The sequence below is a fragment of the Tetrahymena thermophila genome (assembly GCF_000189635.1).
Source record: "Tetrahymena thermophila SB210 genomic scaffold scf_8254459, whole genome shotgun sequence".
NCBI classification, from domain to species: Eukaryota; Ciliophora; class Oligohymenophorea; order Hymenostomatida; family Tetrahymenidae; genus Tetrahymena; species Tetrahymena thermophila.
In genome coordinates, this window is record NW_002476236.1 from 450,138 (window position 1) to 469,108 (window position 18,971).

The 18,971-nt window shown below is 23.7% G+C and overlaps 5 protein-coding genes across 5 annotated transcripts; 1 reads left to right on the top strand and 4 right to left on the bottom strand. All coding sequences in view use genetic code 6, as the record gives it.

Moving 5' to 3' along the window:
* Nucleotides 1-64: 64 nt before the first annotated feature.
* TTHERM_00530720 (nucleoporin, putative) lies at nucleotides 65-6,875 on the top strand (the record flags this gene model as incomplete). The annotated part of the gene is made up of 7 exons (XM_001032777.3): nucleotides 65-1,762; nucleotides 1,812-2,099; nucleotides 2,160-2,480; nucleotides 2,893-3,087; nucleotides 3,190-4,501; nucleotides 4,584-4,972; nucleotides 5,067-6,875. The coding sequence occupies 7 exons, from the start codon at nucleotides 65-67 to the stop codon at nucleotides 6,873-6,875; spliced, it is 6,012 nt and encodes a 2,003-aa protein (XP_001032777.2).
* Nucleotides 6,876-7,868: 993 nt separating this feature from the next.
* On the bottom strand, nucleotides 7,869-9,255 carry TTHERM_00530730 (carrier protein; the record flags this gene model as incomplete). Its single annotated transcript, XM_001032778.3, has 8 exons — nucleotides 7,869-7,978; nucleotides 8,029-8,295; nucleotides 8,356-8,428; nucleotides 8,484-8,684; nucleotides 8,750-8,824; nucleotides 8,871-8,932; nucleotides 8,994-9,054; nucleotides 9,121-9,255. The coding sequence occupies 8 exons, from the start codon at nucleotides 9,253-9,255 to the stop codon at nucleotides 7,869-7,871; spliced, it is 984 nt and encodes a 327-aa protein (XP_001032778.2).
* Nucleotides 9,256-10,009: 754 nt separating this feature from the next.
* TTHERM_00530740 (hypothetical protein) lies at nucleotides 10,010-10,410 on the bottom strand (the record flags this gene model as incomplete). The annotated part of the gene is made up of 2 exons (XM_001032779.3): nucleotides 10,010-10,050; nucleotides 10,107-10,410. The coding sequence occupies 2 exons, from the start codon at nucleotides 10,408-10,410 to the stop codon at nucleotides 10,010-10,012; spliced, it is 345 nt and encodes a 114-aa protein (XP_001032779.1).
* A 665-nt stretch (nucleotides 10,411-11,075) lies between these two features.
* On the bottom strand, nucleotides 11,076-13,838 carry TTHERM_00530750 (pyruvate dehydrogenase complex dihydrolipoamide acetyltransferase; the record flags this gene model as incomplete). The annotated part of the gene is made up of 12 exons (XM_001032780.3): nucleotides 11,076-11,199; nucleotides 11,258-11,409; nucleotides 11,467-11,697; nucleotides 11,792-12,391; nucleotides 12,460-12,527; nucleotides 12,589-12,719; nucleotides 12,794-12,818; nucleotides 12,890-13,049; nucleotides 13,135-13,202; nucleotides 13,314-13,444; nucleotides 13,530-13,554; nucleotides 13,667-13,838. 12 exons carry the CDS (start codon nucleotides 13,836-13,838, stop codon nucleotides 11,076-11,078), a joined length of 1,887 nt encoding a protein of 628 aa, XP_001032780.3.
* Nucleotides 13,839-14,879: 1,041 nt separating this feature from the next.
* TTHERM_00530760 (hypothetical protein) lies at nucleotides 14,880-17,922 on the bottom strand (the record flags this gene model as incomplete). The annotated part of the gene is made up of 4 exons (XM_001032781.2): nucleotides 16,549-17,922; nucleotides 16,043-16,477; nucleotides 15,698-15,991; nucleotides 14,880-15,623 (listed from the first exon to the last, which is right to left on the bottom strand). The coding sequence occupies exons 1-4, from the start codon at nucleotides 17,851-17,853 to the stop codon at nucleotides 14,880-14,882; spliced, it is 2,778 nt and encodes a 925-aa protein (XP_001032781.2). The 5' UTR covers nucleotides 17,854-17,922.
* Nucleotides 17,923-18,971: the final 1,049 nt, after the last annotated feature.

The window sequence follows — 18,971 nt, forward strand, 5'->3', positions numbered from 1 at the left end:
CAGTTTAACTAATTTTATCTCGTCTGATATTTCATAATTATTATTAAAATTATATTTAGCGTAAATGATAAACAATCTGTTTGCGAATAATAACACTAACTAGCCAAATATATTTCAGAATAATAATAACTAAAACAACAATAATAATAGCAGTAATATCTTTAATCGCAGCGGCTAGAACATATTCCAGTCATAGAATAATAACGGATAAGTAAATATCTTTAACGCCAATAATAATAATAATTAAGTAGGATACTAGAACTAGAGTTAAAACATCTTTTAGCAAAATAGTAACATGAATAATGCCAGCAGCAGCAACAACAACAATATTTTTGGAAATAACATAAGTAATAACAACAATTATGGTGGAGCTTAAAATAATAATATTTTTAACAACAATAACTAAAATATGTACTAAAACAGTAATAACCCTAATGCTTTGATAGGTTCTTAAAGAGGTAAGTATGAATTAACAAAATCTCCTCACACTGAAACTTAATAAAATAATCAAGCGGGAGTAATAATGAATACAAGTATTATTTTCTGTAAAGGATTTGAAAAAATGAATCCTTTGTTGGTAAGGCTCGAAGATTATTACTTGATAAGAACAGGCAAATTATCTGATGCTGAAAAATAAAAAATAACTAGCTCAATATAAATAAACTCCTTTAACTAAAATCTTATTACCAACCTTCCTTAAAACTTTTAACCTCCAAACACTTAAGCATTAAATAAAGACATTCGCATGGTTTAAAGTTAATATGTAGGTAATGTGAATAATAATAATAATATTTTTAACAATAACAACAATAACGGTAATAATAACAATATATTTGCAAATAATAACAATGTAAACAACTCAGTTAATCGGAACATTTTTAATAACAACAACATTAGCACTAACAACAACATTAACAATAACAACAATGGCAATATATTTAATAATAATAATAATAACATGAATAATAATGGAGGAAATATCTTTTCTGGAAATAATAATTAGAATAATAATGTAAATAACATATTTAGCTTTAACAATAGTTAAAACAACAATATGAATAAATCTAATATCTTCAACAATGGGAACAGCACTAATAACACTAGCAATATTTTCTAAAATAATAATACAAATATGGGAAACAACAGCATATTTTAAGGAAATAACAATAATAACAATAATAATATTTTTAGAAATGATAATTCTACAAATAATACTAATTTGAATATTTTTAGTAATAATAACAACAACATTAATAATAGTATATTTAGAAACAATAATAACAACAATACAAATATTTTTAACAATGGTAATAATAATGGTGGGAACAATACTTCAAGTATCTTTAATAATAGTGGTAGCAATAATAGTGTTAATATTTTCAGAAGTAATAACAATAATAATGGAGGTAGCATTTTCTCAAATAATAATAATAGCTCAGTCTAAAACATATTCTAAAAAAATAACTCCTCAATATTTAATAACAACAATAATAACGGAGGTAGCATTTTTAATAACAATAACTCAATATTTGGGCCTAATGTTTAGGGAGGAAATATATTTTAAAATAACAACAATAATAATTTTAACAATGGAAATATTTTTACAAATTATAACAATCCTTAAATGTACTAATCAAACCTTCCTGGACCTGCTAACGGATATTATTCTATTTAATCGGGTATGTATTATGCTCCAACAATCTAAACTGGTGATTTAACTAGATAATAATATTTAGATCTGCTAGAATAAGAAGCTGAAGATGTAAATTTTTTTACTTATAAATTAATCATAAATGTATTACTTAATAAAGAAAAAGGTAGTTAAATAATCGTATTTTATGCCATCATTTTGTCCTGAAGAATATGCTCCTGCTTTTAGGAAAAAGCCCATATTTAAGCCATTTTATGTAACAGTTTAAGAAGAAAAAGGGATAAGAAAGTTAGCAAAGTCACTTCTTCCTCTTTAAGAAACTATAGCAAAAACTTAAAGAGGCCATTCTTCAGAGACTACTTCAAATGGAAAAAATGATTCATTTTAGCTCACATAATCTGCAATAAAGTAAAGGAAATAAATGGAAGAATTTAATTTCTATAAATAGGTAAGCTTAATTTTTAAATTTATTTTTTAAAATAATTTAAATATATTTGAATTTAAAAAGCCCGCCTAAGAAACAAAGGGTAGAGAAATGTACGCTAGATAGCAACTATCCCATACGAACCCAGTTAGCATTAAAGTTGAAGTACTTTGTAGCACTCTGGAAGGAGAAGAAGAGGAAATTACTTTAGAGAACTAAATAGATACACTAAGTAAAATAAAATAAATAGGATTATATTGTAAAGACCATTTACTAAAAATGGGTAAAATGAAAGAAGACTCTCGTCCTTACTCATTTTAAATTTATTATGATGGAAGTCTCATTAGAAACCAAGAATTACTAGCAAGTGATGTCTTTCCTGTTAAGTTAGAAGCTACTTATTAGGTAAAAAATATATCTTGGCTAATTTATCAAAAAAAATTTTCAAAATCTTTGATAAGTAGAATTCAGTTTAAATTTTTTTTTTTTGAAGGTGTTAAATTTTACTTAACAAAAGTAGACTCTAACTAACACTAAGAAAAAATAAAATAATGATAGATGCTGAAACTTTATTTTTAGTTTAACTAGAGATAGTTAATAATAATAAAGATAGCAAGTATCTTTTTAATTTATTTTTGAAAATTAAAGATAAATCTTAGATAGATAGAGATTATGAAAAAGTATATTTTATTAAAATAAATAAAAAACAAAGAAATAATATCTATCTATTCACATCAAATAGCATACAAATTTATTATTGATGATTTGCATAAACCCTTAAAATAATTTTTCAAATCAATTATCTTAAAATAAATAGTGTGAAGTCATATTCTTGTACGATAGGTATCCTTTTATGAATACTTCTGATTACATAATCAACCCACCTTTGGAAGAGCTTCAGACTTATTCATTAAAAGAGTTGAAAAATGTTCATAATTTTAGCGTAGAAGGTCATTATGGAAAGTTAGAGTGGTAAGAACCAGTTGACTTAACAGACTTAGATATTGACAAGGTATACATACATACTTGCAGAATTTAATTGTTTCTTATAAATAATAAAAATTTGTTTAATTTATCAAATTTAAGTAAATCAATCAACTTTAAATAAAATTAGACCATTTACATTAGAGATTAGCAAATATAAGTTTATCCTGAAGTTGAATATGCATCAAAATACAAACCAAAAGTAGGAGAAGGAATAAATAATAAATGTATGATCACATATAAGAATGCATCTTCAATACAAAGGAAAATTAAATCTGGAGAGCTCAATCTATAAACTGTAATTAAGTGCATAAAAAAGTAAAGTGATGAATAAAATGTCTAATTTGTTAAATTTGATCAAAAAAATCTAACTTGGACAATATTAGTTGATCATTTTTCAGGATATTAATTTAATCTTGATGAGTAAGACGATGAAGAAAATAAGGAAGGACAGGATTCTGCTGCTAATTTATAAAATGTATCAAGCAATTCAAATTCTAGATCAAATCCATCTAAGTAGTAATAATTAATCTAAGGTTAACAATAATTTAATTAAGACTCGTAAAGAACTGCCAATTAGTAATTACAATAATAATAATTATAGGCTGAAAATTAGTTTTAACAAAAGATAAATAGCTCTTACTAATAGCTTCCGATGAGATAACATATTTAAAATTCTAACTAATTTAAGTAAATATATGGTTAAAATGAGCATTAGCCTTCTGAAACATAAAAATATATCAATTAAATGAGAGAGCAATAGAATGTTAGCAAGTCTTAGGAAAATTCATTTATTCAACAAGATTATCCAATTACTTCTCATTAACAATAAAACAGCAACTACTAAATGAATGAACATAATTAATATTAAAATTAACCTAGTTATATGAATCGCGGCTAATTATAGCAATAACAATATTATGGAACTCATATTGATCCTTCTAATGATATTATAATTGAAGAAGTTGAAAACGGATCATATAATAATACTTAAGCAGATATTGATACTTTGAAATCTTAAGCTTAAGAATTAATTGAGCCTGTTTATCAGTTGCCAAAGACTTCATATTAGTAGTTCTTACGCTAGCAAAATAATGAAGAATAATTTGTAAATTTGTAAAACAAGTAGAAGCCCTTAAATAATTTTAAAGATTTTAAAACTAGAGTAGACCAACGCAAAAATAAAATATTTTAAAAAGAATAGCAAGTCCCTAAATGTGGTGTTCTTTACTAAAGTGTTAAAAAACATGAGATTGTAGCCAGAGGTATTTAGACTTTAAACCAATGTCTTTACTAACACTCAGTAAAGGAGTACACATTTAAAGGGAAGAAATTTTACAATGACTTTTCTTTTTGTCCCTCTTGGAACTAAAATAGTTATACAAGCTATTCTTCTAAGCTTAAAGCAATTAAAAAGCACACAATTCTTCCAAACAATATGGGTAATTAAAAAAATCATTTATTTTTAAATTTTACATTTATAATAAATAATATCAATTTCATTTTTTATTTTTTAAATAAAAGGAAGGATAAAAATTAAAGATAAATAGAGAGATTAAATTGAGAAATATAACAACATAGTCATTAACGGATTTTTATAAAGTATTATTGATAGTTAAGCAACTAATGTAATAGAAAATATAGATCAAATCACTAAATTATATACCAAAGACTAAGGAATGTCTGATACCTAGATTTGGAGCACTCTTCCTGAAATAAAAATTCCTACAGATAACCAATACACATTATTTTTAATTATCTATATAAAAAATTATCTTTTACCAGTTTTAAGTGCATCAAAAAATAATCAAAACGATTTATACCAGTCTTTAAAAGAAGAACTAAGTATACTTATCATGGTCAATATACTTTTTGGTAATCCTTAAATAGATGTTATCTCGATTTTAAAGAAGGTAATTAATTAATTAATTCATTTTTTTATACTCTTGTGAAAAATTTTTTAAAAATAAGTTTTTGTTAATTTTACATTTTATAAACACAAAAAAGGTAAATAAAAATTCATTTAGTGAAAATCAATGGAAGGTACTCTTTGAAGGTCTAAGAAATAACAAGATGAATTAAAATGAAAAAGTTGTACAAAATTTGAGAAAGAAATAACTAAAAAAGTACTTTGAGTGGAAATATTCTGAAAATAAAGTCTAAATTAATGAGTAAAGAGCATTCTTAGATATGAAGGAAATGAAAACTCAAGAAGAAGTTGAAGATGCTATAATTTAATGCCTCAAGAATCATTAAATTTAAAATGCTATTTAATTAGCTGATAATTATAAATTACATACTATAAGCCATCTTTTAACAACTTTTGAATAAGGATCTGTTGAAAATTAGATAAAATAGCTTAATCAAGATAAATACCAAAACTTTAATAGAATAATTAATTTTGTTAGCGGCAATTTAGAAGAATTGTACAAATAAAGCTAGAGAAATGAAATATCAAATTTAAATAAATTTGCTTGTGAAATTTGGTATTAAAAAAATTAGAGATAGAGTTTAGCAGAAACTTTTGATTAATTTGTATAAAAAGTAGATAAATAAATATATGATGTTGATTCAAGATAATAAATAATCTCATTAGAAATTCTTCTATTGTCTCTTTATGCTTAGCATTAGTTAGGTGAAAATTATGTAAGTAAATAGCTTGTAAATATCAATATATTTGCTTAAATAAATTCATAGTGTTATTCTTAAAACAGACTTGATAAACGTCTAAGTTGGTTTATTATTGAATTTATGAATAGCGTCTATTTTAGTAATGATAAAGCTCTTTTGAAAGATAAACGTGCAAGACTTATGAGAGGTTTTCTTTAATAACTATAAATTTTGAAGAAATGGAAATATGAATTAATAGTTTTGATAATAATGAAAGATATTATCAGAAAACCATAATTTATTTCTAGCATAAAGAATACATTCTTACGTAACTGTATTCCTTAAATAAGTTAAGAAGATAAATCAGAAGTAGGCTAGCCAAATAATTTAAATAATAAATTCTTGATTTAATCCAGCAACAGAGACAGTTCTTCTGATAATTCATTAGAAATCAACAAAAGTTTTCAAATTGACTCAGAAAATAGCAACAGTGTTGAACGTTTGCTATACTTAATATATACTTAGTATTTCCATCAATCCTTAGGATTGTATTATTATAATTCTCAAATTTATTAGTCTGCACTATATCACTTTATGAGAGATCCCAATTTAACATATTTAGATATTAGCAATAAAATATTAGCATACTATGAAGGACCTCGTATATATTTATTTGGTGAATAGAATGAGCGCTAAGAGATTGAAAAGTACTTGGAACAGATTGCAAAAAAAGCAAATTTAATTTTCAAATACAAGTATTAATCTGGGTTAATAAAAGAAGTTTTTTCCCTTTTGCAAAGTAATAACTAAGACCAATATAAGCAAGAATATATAAATGGCATTATAAATCTTAAAGATCTCCTATTAGAAACTCAAAATGTGTTAAATTTAGTTATTTATCCCCATCAATATCAAGTTATAGTAGATAATTAAGAATTTTAATCTAAGAATAGAAGACTACAAAGTAAGACTGATGATTCAGTAACAACTTTAGACAATGGCGGAATGCTCTTCTAAGAATTTATTTCTTTCATATTCTAATAACTTGCAGAAAAGGTACCAGATATTAGAAGATATTCTTAACATTATTAAACTTCTGGTGATATTCAACAACTCTTAGAAATAGTATCTGAGCATAAAGCCCCTAAAAATGAATAAATAAAGCACCTCATCCTATCAACTTTAAAATAAAATTAATATATGTGAATTTAAGATTAATTGTATTTTTCTCATTTTATTAGTATTCGCATAATAATTTTACTAAAATTTTGTGATATACTTAGTTAGATTTAATTATATCAATTTAGAAATATTACCTCTTATATTAGAATAAAAAAGACACCTCAAATTCAAAAAATTATATTAAATAAATTATAAATTAATTCATTTAGCTTTATATTTAGATTTAATAAATTTTATCAGATAATAAACAAACACTTCATCCTCTCTATGCTAAAATATAATAAAATAAATAAGCAAAGCTGAATTTATTTTACTTTATATTTTAATAATATATTTTACTAGTATCATGAAATTAATTTAAATTTTTTAAATTATAAATTAATTAATTTAGCTTTTAATTTAGATTTAATAAAATGTACCAAAAAATAAACTAAAACAGCATCTTCTCGATGTTAAATAAAATTAATAAATAAATAAACAAAACTGAATACATAATTATTTTATTTTAATAATTTATTTTACTTATATCATGAAATAAATTTAAATTATAAATTATTTAATTTAGCTTTTTTTATAGATTTAATATCCTTAAAATTTAAAGTATAATTAATATCAGTATCATGAACCAAAAATAAATAGAATACATTATTATTTTAACATTTATTAAATAAAATTAATAATTATAAATTTATAGTTGCTAATATTTTTCTAATTAAATTAATTTTTTAGTTAAATTTAATTAAATAAATTAAAAACTAATCCTTTTATATAGATTAATTACTTCATATTTTAAAATATTTAGTTCAATAAAATTAGTATGAAATTATATACTTTATAGATTATTAATTTTGTATACAATTATTATATTGGTTTAATAAAATATACACATTTATTATAAAATACTATTATAATAATTTCTTTTTTAATTATTTAGTTAATTATTTAGTTAATTATTTTTTTATTTTATATAATTTATTGCTTTTTTCTTAATTCCCTGCTATTTTACAACAAAATTATTCAATGCTAAAAATTGTTAGTCATTTATACTAAATATGTTCTAAAAGTTTCAGTTAAGCTCATACTAATAGCTGCTTGTGGAGTATTCATTAATAATCTTGCACTCAGACCTTTTAAAATTAAATTGATTTAAAATAAAATTTTTATTTATTATTTTTACCTTTAAACATAGACCCAATTCCTTCATGTCTTAAGAGTAAATAAAGTCCATGTACTAAATTTTTATATCCAAAATAACCTTCTTTACTTATATTGCTATATGAGTTTCCAGAGGATATTTAGAAGGATTTTTATGCTCTTTAAACTTAAATTCTAACTTTTGATACATCTAATGGATTTGTTAATGTACTTGCTATTGAGCCTGCAAGACCTGCTAATGTGAGACTTTCAAAAAATGATGGTGCTTTTGGGTCTGTACAAACTGCTTCTATTGAATTTAAAAAAAATAAATTTTATAAAAAACTGATAAAATATTTTGCTTTTTTACTTTTAAACTTCTCATAAAACATAAAATAAAGAGCTGAATATGGTCCAAAAGAAGCTAAAGTTGCACCATAACCCTTTTTTATTAATATTTTATTAATTTAAGCTATTTTTTTCTCAATTTTATTTTACTTTATAAAGACCTAATATTCCTTCAGCTTTTGATATTTATTTAATGGCATCAATAGAATTTTTATATTCATAAAGCTTTAAATTTGACTAAACCTAAAGCCTTTCTTTTATAACATCAATAGGTAGCCATAGAAGACAGCTTACTAATTCTGCACTAAATCCTGCACTCATGTAAAGTAAAAATTCATTGTTTTTAAATGTCTAAATAATTTTAATTATTTTTTAAGCAATCTCAAAAAAAGCTTACACTAAAAATTATAACTTACATCATATTGTTCGAATTTTTTCTTGCTGTATTCATATGAGGTCATAAATAATGCAAAAGCAGGGCCTGTTCCTAACTTAATAATACAATTAGTTAAGCAGCTGTTTTTAAAAAAATATTACCACAGATATCCCAACTCCTTTGAAAAACCCTCTTATACCTTCATTTGCAAATGTATCAAAAGCTTTCATTATCAAAAAAAGAAAATTTTATCAATTTTGCTTTATTAAAAGATAGATAAATACTAATTTTCTATAACATTTTGCGCTTCGTTATTGATGTGATGTAAAATTTAGATGATTCAACCTATTTTCAATAATTATAATTTATAATTATGATTGCTCACATTCATTATATAAATTATTAAGTTACTTAAAGTTTAGCTTTTAAAGTATCTAATGGGTGAGTAAAGCACCTTGATGTCATTCCTGCTAATGTACTTGCAGCTAAAGTATAGTAAACATATTCTGGGCCATCGTAGATATTTTATTTTTTTTAAGCACTCATTTTTTCTTAAAATTATAAATTGATAAAGTTTTGATTAAAAAGATATTACTTTTTTTTGTTTAAAGAAAGTACTTAATTTTTATGCGAATTTTTCTTTTTATTTATAAAGAGTTTATAAATAGTAAAAATAAATACTGATAACAAAAAGGTTTAGATAATAAAGTGTTACCAACAAAAATATAATTTATAAAAAAGGTGAAATTAGAGGTATAGTTGATCTTCTTATCTGCTTTGATTTATTTTGTTATCTTCTATTGGATTAAACATTTTCTTAATAAAATACAAGCAAACTTACAAAAAGAATAAATATATGTTTAATCTATAATAAATGAAGAATATTCTATTTATATTGTTACATTTGCATAAAAATAGAAACAAACATAGAGGTTTTATATTACATTTAATCAAATTCATAATTGCAACTACAAAAGTAAGTATGTTAGAAAAAAGTAAAACGTGGGGGTGCTTTATTAAATGCGTTTAGAGCTTAAATACTTAGCTTAACTAGGATAAACAAAAATTAAACACTTTTTGCTTACCTTCATTAACATATTTAAAGATTACTAAAAATAAAAAAATATATGATTAATATCTTAAAATAATTTGATTCAATAAAAAATTAATAGAATAAAACACATTTTTATTTATTTTTGATATAAAAAAAAATATTTTTTATTAATTATTGTTACACAAAAATATATAAATGCAAATTTAAAGAAATTAAATGATTAGCAAATATTTTTGATATTGATAATCATCTTAAAAAAGGAGGTAAATTCTTCTTTATATCTTCCACTATTTTAATTATAAAAACTCTTTAATAAAGTAAAATTAATTAGTAATTAAATTACAAGGAATAAAATACATGGCATCACCCATTTTATAAATATCATCTTTGGTATCATACTAATTATTTTTAAGCTTATTCATTACAGTATCAACCTATACCTTAAAATCTTCTTTAGCTTCGTTTTAATCTTTGTAGTTAGGAAAAAAGCAACTCTTTTCATGGTTTGGCCTCTAATATATTTCATTAATCATAATCTTTCTCATTTCATCTCTCATATCAACGACATTATAATCAAAAAAAATATTATACAATAAGTTTAGGAAATTTTCCTTAATCGTTTTCTTTTATTCTTCAGTTGATTACATTTTATTTTAATTTATTTCAGGATTTATATTCTTATGCTTCAAATACAAAAATTTATTTATGCTTTTAAGTCTTTAAATATCTTCTTATTTCTTTGATTTTATTTTACTTTAGATTTAAGTGTAAATATTTTTGCTTTTTCAGAATGTCTTGTAGTATGTCTACATACGAATTTCTAGAAATTATGCAAATTTTTTTGAATTTTTTAAAGATTTTAATTTATTTTAAAAATTAGCATAAATTAAAATTAAAAATTTAAAATATCAATATTAAATTTCATTTTAAAATTATTTTTAACACTATTTATTTCCATTTTTATTGAAATTCAAATTATTTTTGTTTATTAATGCAAAATAAATAATCATTTTTTAATTAGCTTCTAACGAATATAAACAGTAAAAAAGAAATAGAAAAACTTAAGTGTAATTTTAGTGATTATAAAAAAATAAGCTTGAGTTAAGTTTTACAATTATCATAAGCTATAAATTAGTATTTCGTTAGCATGAAAACTTTATAGTGAGATAGAATTAAAAAAGTAAATAATTTACTAGACATAAATTATTAGAAAGTAAACATCTTGTTAATTTTTAAAATATTTGAAATTGATTTCTTGTAAGTACAGATTTTATATTTCTTATTAAAATCATTTCTATAATTTTTAATATGATCAAAGAAGCATAGTGTAAGGCTTTTCGAGGTAACCTTTGAATTTTTGTAACCATTCGGCACCAAGAGCACCATCGACTACTCTATGATCGCAACTTAAAGTTACAGTCATTGATTAAATAGTCCTGTTTTAAATAATTGATTAAGTATATAAATATATTGATAACTCAAAAAAATATTTACTTGAAAGGATATTTAGCATGAGGATCATTGTCAGGGACAACCTTTTATGAAGTAGCACCAACAGCTAAAATAGTACCATGAGGAGGATTAACAATAGCTGCGAAATGGTCAATACCATACATACCCAAGTTAGAGATAGTGAAAGTACCACCCTAATAAAAAAAATTTTTAATTATTACATAACCAAATAAATTATTTATCTAAATTACTTAATATTCAGTAGGAAGAAGTCCTCCCTTTCTAGCCTTTTCAGCTAACTCTTTAGTCTTAGAAGAGATTTAAGAAAGTCCCAAAGTTTCAGCATTAAAAACAATAGGAGTAATCAAACCAGTCTTAGTTGATACTGCAACAGCAACATCAGCATGCTTGAATTGACGAATGTGATCACCGTGCCATTGGGAATTGACTCCTGGCATATCTCTAAGAGCTAAAGCACTAGCCTATTTATTATATTTTTTAATTAGAAATTAAGCATATAGTTATTAGACTTGTTTTTTATTGCTAAGTTTATATTTTCATAAAAAGCTATTTTACCTTAACAATTAAGTCATTGACTGAGATCTTAGAAGTAGATTGTTCATTTAAAGTTTTACGTAAATGAAGAACTTCGTCCATTTAAACATCAATATTTAAATAGAAGTGAGGAACAGTTGTCTTAGATTAGACCAAACGTTCAGCAATTGTTTTTCTCATAGGAGTAATTGGAATCTTTTGATATTCAACACCTCCTTAAACAACAACTTCTACCTTAGGTTATTAAGGAGCAGGTTTAGGAGCTTCCTATTTGGTTTCAGCAGCAGGTTATTAAGCAGCAACAGTTTATTGAGCAGCTTTAGTTGTAGCATTTTATACGTCCTTGGCAATAATACGGCCATTAGGACCAGAACCTTAAACAGTTGAAAGATCAACTCCCTTTTCTTAAGCAACAGTTTTAGCATAAGGACTAGCAGCAACTCTTCCAGAAGATCCAGAAGCAACGGTAGTTTATGTGGCAGTTTAAGCAGAAGAAGTTTGAGCAGGTTGAGCAGCTTCTTAGGGGGCAGAAGAAGCAGAACCCTTTTTCAAAGCATCATTTAATGTGAATTATTCAAACTTAGCAAGATCGTCTTTTTTGGCGACAACAACTAAAACAGGCTTTATTTTATAAATTTAAAAAAATTATTTTTAACAACTGCTTTTTCTATTAAGAATATGTTCTTTACATGGTTGGCAGGGATTGTTTCACCTTCCTTAACTAAAATTTTAGCAACAAATCCTGATGCTTCTTAGTCTATAATTTATTTTATTTTTAATTTAATTGCTAAGATAGAGTTAGATTGAATTTATCTTACAAATATTTGGGACTGAGTCTTTATCAGTTTAAACATCGAAAATGTTGTCACCTTCAGTGACTTTATCTCCAACTTTTACATGGAAGGAAGCTATTTTACCTTCAGTCATGGTAGGAGATAAGGCGGGAAGACTTTATAATAATATTAAAATAAGTAAATTAGTTTTTATTTTTATGTTTTTGTATTTTATTCTAATGAAGCTTACAGGACGACATTATGCTTAGGGAATGCTATTTATTTTATATTCGTTAAAAGATAGTTAATACATTAAAGTTTTTAGTTGATATTTGAAAATATTTACAAGCACCAGAAGAGGCAGCAGGAGCAGGCTTAGCAGCTGTCTAGGCAGCAGGCTTGGGCTATTCTTACTTAGGGGCTTCCTAAGCCTTTTGGGCTCCACCTACAGTGAAGTTAGCAAAGGCAGGAATATCAGCTTCAGACTTACAAACAACAACGACTGGCTATATTATTGTTAAAAGATTTATTTATTTAAAGCATATTATTGAAAATTAAGGAACTTCAATCTAAATATGATAAAAAACTTACAGTGTTAGCAGGAATCAATTCACCTTCGTTGACCAATATCTTGGCAACAAAACCAGTTTCTTCTTGGTCTATTTATATTAACAAAATCAAAATTAGAAACTTTGTATTTGTGAAAAACGTAATTTTTAATTCGAGATTAGGTAGCATTAAAAGCTGTTTGAATTATAAAAAATTTTTACAAACATTTGGTACAGAGTCTTTATCAGTTTAGACATCGAAGATATTATCACCTTCTTAGATCTTTTAGCCAACCTTGATGTGCCAGGCTGCAATTTTACCTTCAGTCATGGTAGGAGAGAGAGCAGGTAAACTGTTTTTAAAAGAAGCAATCAATAAGTATGGAAATGTAGTAGAAGAAAAGAAAAAATCAATAAAAAAATGCAGATTCATTTTACGCGACAAGTCTATGCTTAGGATAACCTATTTAGTATATTAAATAAAAGCATTTTAATTATATTTCTAAGAATTGGAAGTAGATGTAAATAAGATGATGTGAAAAGTCAGTAAATGCAAATTATTTTTAAGAAATTACTTGAGAAGTTGTAGGTAATATTCTATGACAAAGATTAGGATTAGAAATTGATTTGATAGAGAGGTGCCTTGAAGGAAGTCTTTTTGCCCTTTTAAACTGTGGACATTGAATAACGGGCAGCTTGCTTTAAGTAGTTAGAAGCTCTCTTTAAAAGTCTAGTTGAAGAAATCATTTTAAGTGCTACTTCTTTTTTTTTCTTTCGAAATGTAAATTTGATATATATTTGTTTAATTTATTATGATTTAATATTTTTTATTTATTTTTTATCTTTTCTTTGAATTTAAAGATCTTTGTTAATTAGCAATGGATTCTTCAAATGTATCTTTGTTTTATTAGTATGCAATAATTGATGAAGATTATACTCAGAAATGTGCATTGCAATTTGAATGAATATATGTATATATTAGCTTGTATTATTGTATATATGATGACAATATTTTAATAGAAGTATTTGTATTAATATAACCATTGTATGTGTGTATTAATTAATTCTTTCTTGTTTCTCTAAAAAATTGCGTAAATCATTATTATTGTTTATATAATTTGATACACACTTAAATTTTTTTGCGTCACTTCAATCTTTTTTTTCATTTCTCATTTACTTATATAGAGTACTGCATATATTCATATAAACATCTGATATGCTATTTTTATTTTTTAAACAAATTTCATACTCATCCATAAATCTTATTCTTAATTTTTCAAAGTAACTAAGTATTTTTAAATTATTTATATAATTATCCTAAGTATATATTTTCCTTCCTTTTATAAATTTTATTCTAAAAATTTTGAATAGTTATTCTAATCAATTACAATTTATTGAAGATCAAATTTTCATGTAATTAAAAGTTTTACATAAGTATGAAAGTTATATTGAATTATTTTTTTTCAAATTTCTTAAATAATTTTATAACACATCAATGCATTCGGTATAATTATGTGCTAACTATGATATAGAATTAAAGTTAATATGTGGTTGCAGATTATTCACTATACAAATTAACTATTTTGTGTTTAGTTAATTCATTAATTTAAAATTAAATTTAATTAGTTATTAAGAATGATGTATCGATTCTTTGAAAAGTTAAAATTAGTTTTTTTCTAATGCAATTAATTAAACAAGTACAGTGATTACAAAATTAAGTAATACATAAAAAATTTTGATAATTTTTATGACGTTTTTATTAATTAATTTGTTATTATAAATAAATATTCAAAAGTAGCTTTTTTTAAGAGAATTTAATTTCGTCGTTGAAGAAGCTAGAAAATTTTAATTTGAGTGTTTAAGTGGACTCTCAAATTCTGATTATGTTTATTACTTTTAGGTTAAGAAGTATAAATTACTATTTTAGGATCTTTGGCTATTAATTTCTTTATTTATTTGAGTGTCAACAGATAAATTTGTTAAAGAAGGTGGAATATTATTCAGGCTTGCAAATAATTAATTTTTTCTATTGAAACTTTGCTTAGATTAACTTTTTTCTATATTGTCAAAATTTGGAGTGGATGAAAGTTAGTAAAAAGTAGATGAAAACATTTTATCTGTCTATTCACTATTTAAAACTTTATTTTTTAACAAATTATGCTTTTAAAGAACTTCTTAAGGAACTTAAATTTTATCTGTTTTTATATTTTGGTTATTTAATTTATTTTTAGGTATTATTTTTCCAACCTATTTCACCAAATCAAACTGATCTAATTAAGCATTTTCTTCTTCGTTTTACCCTTTTCTGTACTACAAAATTGTTTAGCTTCCTACAGCACCTTTTCTAGGGGTAATTTTCTACAAAACCTGCTCTTCCTTTTCATAATTTGGGGTCAGATTCGTTCTTGTGAAAGTGAAGGTCTTATTATTCTTTATCTAAAATTAAAGATGAATGTACTTCTTTTAAAATAATTTGTAGTAATCATGTCCTTCAAGCTCCCCAAATAAAATATTAAATATTTATTTTAATTCCTATTTAAAATATTTAAATTATTAATAAAATATATCGTTAAGTTTAAATAAATATAAATTAATTAATTAATTACTTCTCTCTTTTTCTCTTCTTTATATTGAAGGTATTAGTCAATAAGTCTATTTGCTTCTCCTTCTTTCATTTTTTTTTATTGCAATTTAATCTATTTCATTTACTCTCTTGCATCTTTATTTTAGTTAACTAATTCTGTCTTACTAGGAGGAACCTTTGCTAAAGAAAATGCTATTTCTTAAGGAGCTTACACATCTTGAGCATTCTCCCAAGCAAGAACGTACTCATTCTTACAGCTTGAAGTAAAAATAGGTTTTCTTATTTTTAGATTTGTTTTTCTAGCTATCTTTTGCACCTTTCATGTAAAAAAAATTTGAGATATAATTAAAAAATATTAAAGGTTTACTCTTTCTTTCATATCAGCCAGACTATATTACTATTGAGTATTCAAATATTCTTGATCAAATTATTCATTTTATATTTATGAAATCTAATCTTCACTTTTTATCTTTATTTAGGCTAAAACCTAATCCATGTTAGATTCAAGAGCTGCATATTCAACAAGATATTAAATAGATTATTTATCAAGAATTTATGGAAATATATCGGATGATGACACGTCTTCATTTATATTTAGCAAAGCCCTAACAATCCATACCATGCTTTGCTTTTGTAAACTTTTATCATTTTTAAGTGTTTCTAAGTACAAAGTTTTAAGCATATTTCTAGTTATATCTTTTTTTTCTTTATAGGTCTTAATTTCTTTTTCATTTATAATCAATTATTGTTAATTCTAATTCAGCTAACTGAGTAACTAATTCTTCTATTGTTTGTAATCTTGCTATTTATAAAAAAAAAACAAATTAATTTAAACATTTGATAAATTTAAATAACAATTTTTTAAATATTTACAAGGACAACTTCTTAGTCTTCCTAAATTTTTTAAATCGATTTTTTCATTTTTGTGATTTAAGCTGCAGATTACTTTTTAGATTGATCAGCAGATTTTTCTTGATTTTCAATATCTTTCTAAACCTAAAGACTGTACAGTCTAGTTTTTTCATTAATATCAGTCACTTAGTTTTATAATTAATTACTGTACTGACGCATATCTTTAATTTAATTAACTCTAGTTGTAATTTCCTACCTTAATTGCATGTAGTTATCTAGTAAAATTTTCTCCATATATTTAAATTAATACTTTTGCTCTTTTTCATTTTTAAAGGATACCAAGAGCTCATTTTTTTAGTCTTAATTTTAAAAAATCCCTAGAGGTCTGTTTAAATATGTAGCAAGTTGTCTTGATAAGTCTTCATATTCAATTAAGTTATTCGATCTTCTAAATGTTTGCATTAAACTCTTAAAATTTGCTAATGTTTAATTAGAAAAATGACTCATTTCAGTTTTAAATATATCTTCTGCTCTTTATCTATTTATGTTTGTTTAGTATTCATTCTTATCAGCTCTGCTTGATTTAGTATTAATCTTATTATCTTCTAATGTGCGCTACACTCTACTAAAAATTAAGTTATTCACTAATTTCTTATTGAGCTCTCTTTAAATACTCTCATTACTTTAAATGAACTTAACAGATTTGCCCTAGGCATTGAAACATGATTAACTATTCTTTTCATTATATATTTTATTATTTTCTGTTTATAAACTTATATTTCCTTCAAAGTTATTGCCCAATTAATTCATGCTAAAGCTTGTTACACTTAAATTTTTGTTACTTTTAGACTTGGAATTGTTAGCTCTTGGAGACAAGTTTTACATTGACTTGCAAGTTTAACTGATACTATTTTCTTATAAGCTCATATTTGGATCTCTAGTTATAGAATCAATTATTTCAATATTAACTTGAGGGAATTTTTGATCAAATTTTAAAGAATTCTCATGATCTTTTCTCATCCTATTTAATTCTTCTGCATTTTAAGCTGTCTTTAGGATTAAATCTTTTTTCCATTTTTCTAAATGCTCATAAACATTATTTGAATTTTAAATATTTTTATCTTAAGGTACATCATAATCTCCATCTATATCAGCATTAGGGCGAAATTAATATAGATTTAATTCTTTTAAATGCTTAATTTAAGGGATTTTCGAGTATGCTTAATATGGCGGATTCAAGACATCTTCTTCTTCTAGTATCATTTAATTATGAACTTGGTTTTCTAATTAAATTCTTACTTTCTTCTTGCCAAATTCTTATTACATTTTTAATTATTTAGAAATTTGCTAATTCTTGTTTCTATATGATAAATTAAAAATTTTGCTTGTTTTGTTTGAAATTTATTGGTACAATTAAATCAATTTAGATATTTAATTTCTAAAATGAACTGAATCATTTCAAAAAATATCAATACTTATATTCTATAAAAAACTACAAATTTAGAAATTTATAATTTTATTTGTTAAATCATCCCTTTTCTTGAACAAGCTAAATTAAAATTATAGCTCCAGTAATTATTTTTCTTAAAATAAATTTCTTAAGAAAATTAATTAAATATCAAAATAAAATAAATAAAAAAAAATATTTAACCCTCTGAGCAGGGGGAGTAATGAAAGGGCATGCTATGTGACAAATTTTAAGTCATTAAAAAAATTAAATAAAAAAATTTTATAATTCAAAAAAATATTTTTCAATCAAATCCTTTCCAAAATAGTGATGCAATATCATTTTTAGAAAGGTATTTTTTGCTTAATGTAAGTATATGTATATTTTAAAACCATATTGTTAAATATTTAAATTTAATTAAGTATAGATATATAAAATATAGAGAAAAGCAATACGTTTTTATAAACTTTTCAATAATTTTCTATAATATCTTTGAAATAATATTATCATAAAAAATATTCACCATAAATTAGAAAGAAATTACTTTAAATATTTAATAAATGTCATAAAAATAATATGTAAAATTCTTGTTTTCTGAACAAACAAATGAATTAAATAATTTTTTAAAAATGGGCTATTTGGTGTTTATACTTATCATATATTAATTTTTTGAAATAAAGTATTGAATTTAAGAATTTATAAGATATCTAATCTTATTTACTTAGTAGATATAATGTTTCTTATACATATTATTTTTATAATTATTATATACTTGTCAAATTTTCATATTTTTGTTAGAATTTCAAAAATATTTAAAAGCTTAAGTTAATTGGATTTTACAAAAAATGTCATAAAATGAGAGTGCTTCAAATGAGTGTAAAGATCCTCTAACACCAGAATTTTAAAATTATACCACATTAAAAATATATCTTGATAATGATAACGAAAACCATTTGTCTGAATTAATTTCTACTTTAGCCAACAAACCAAATCTTCT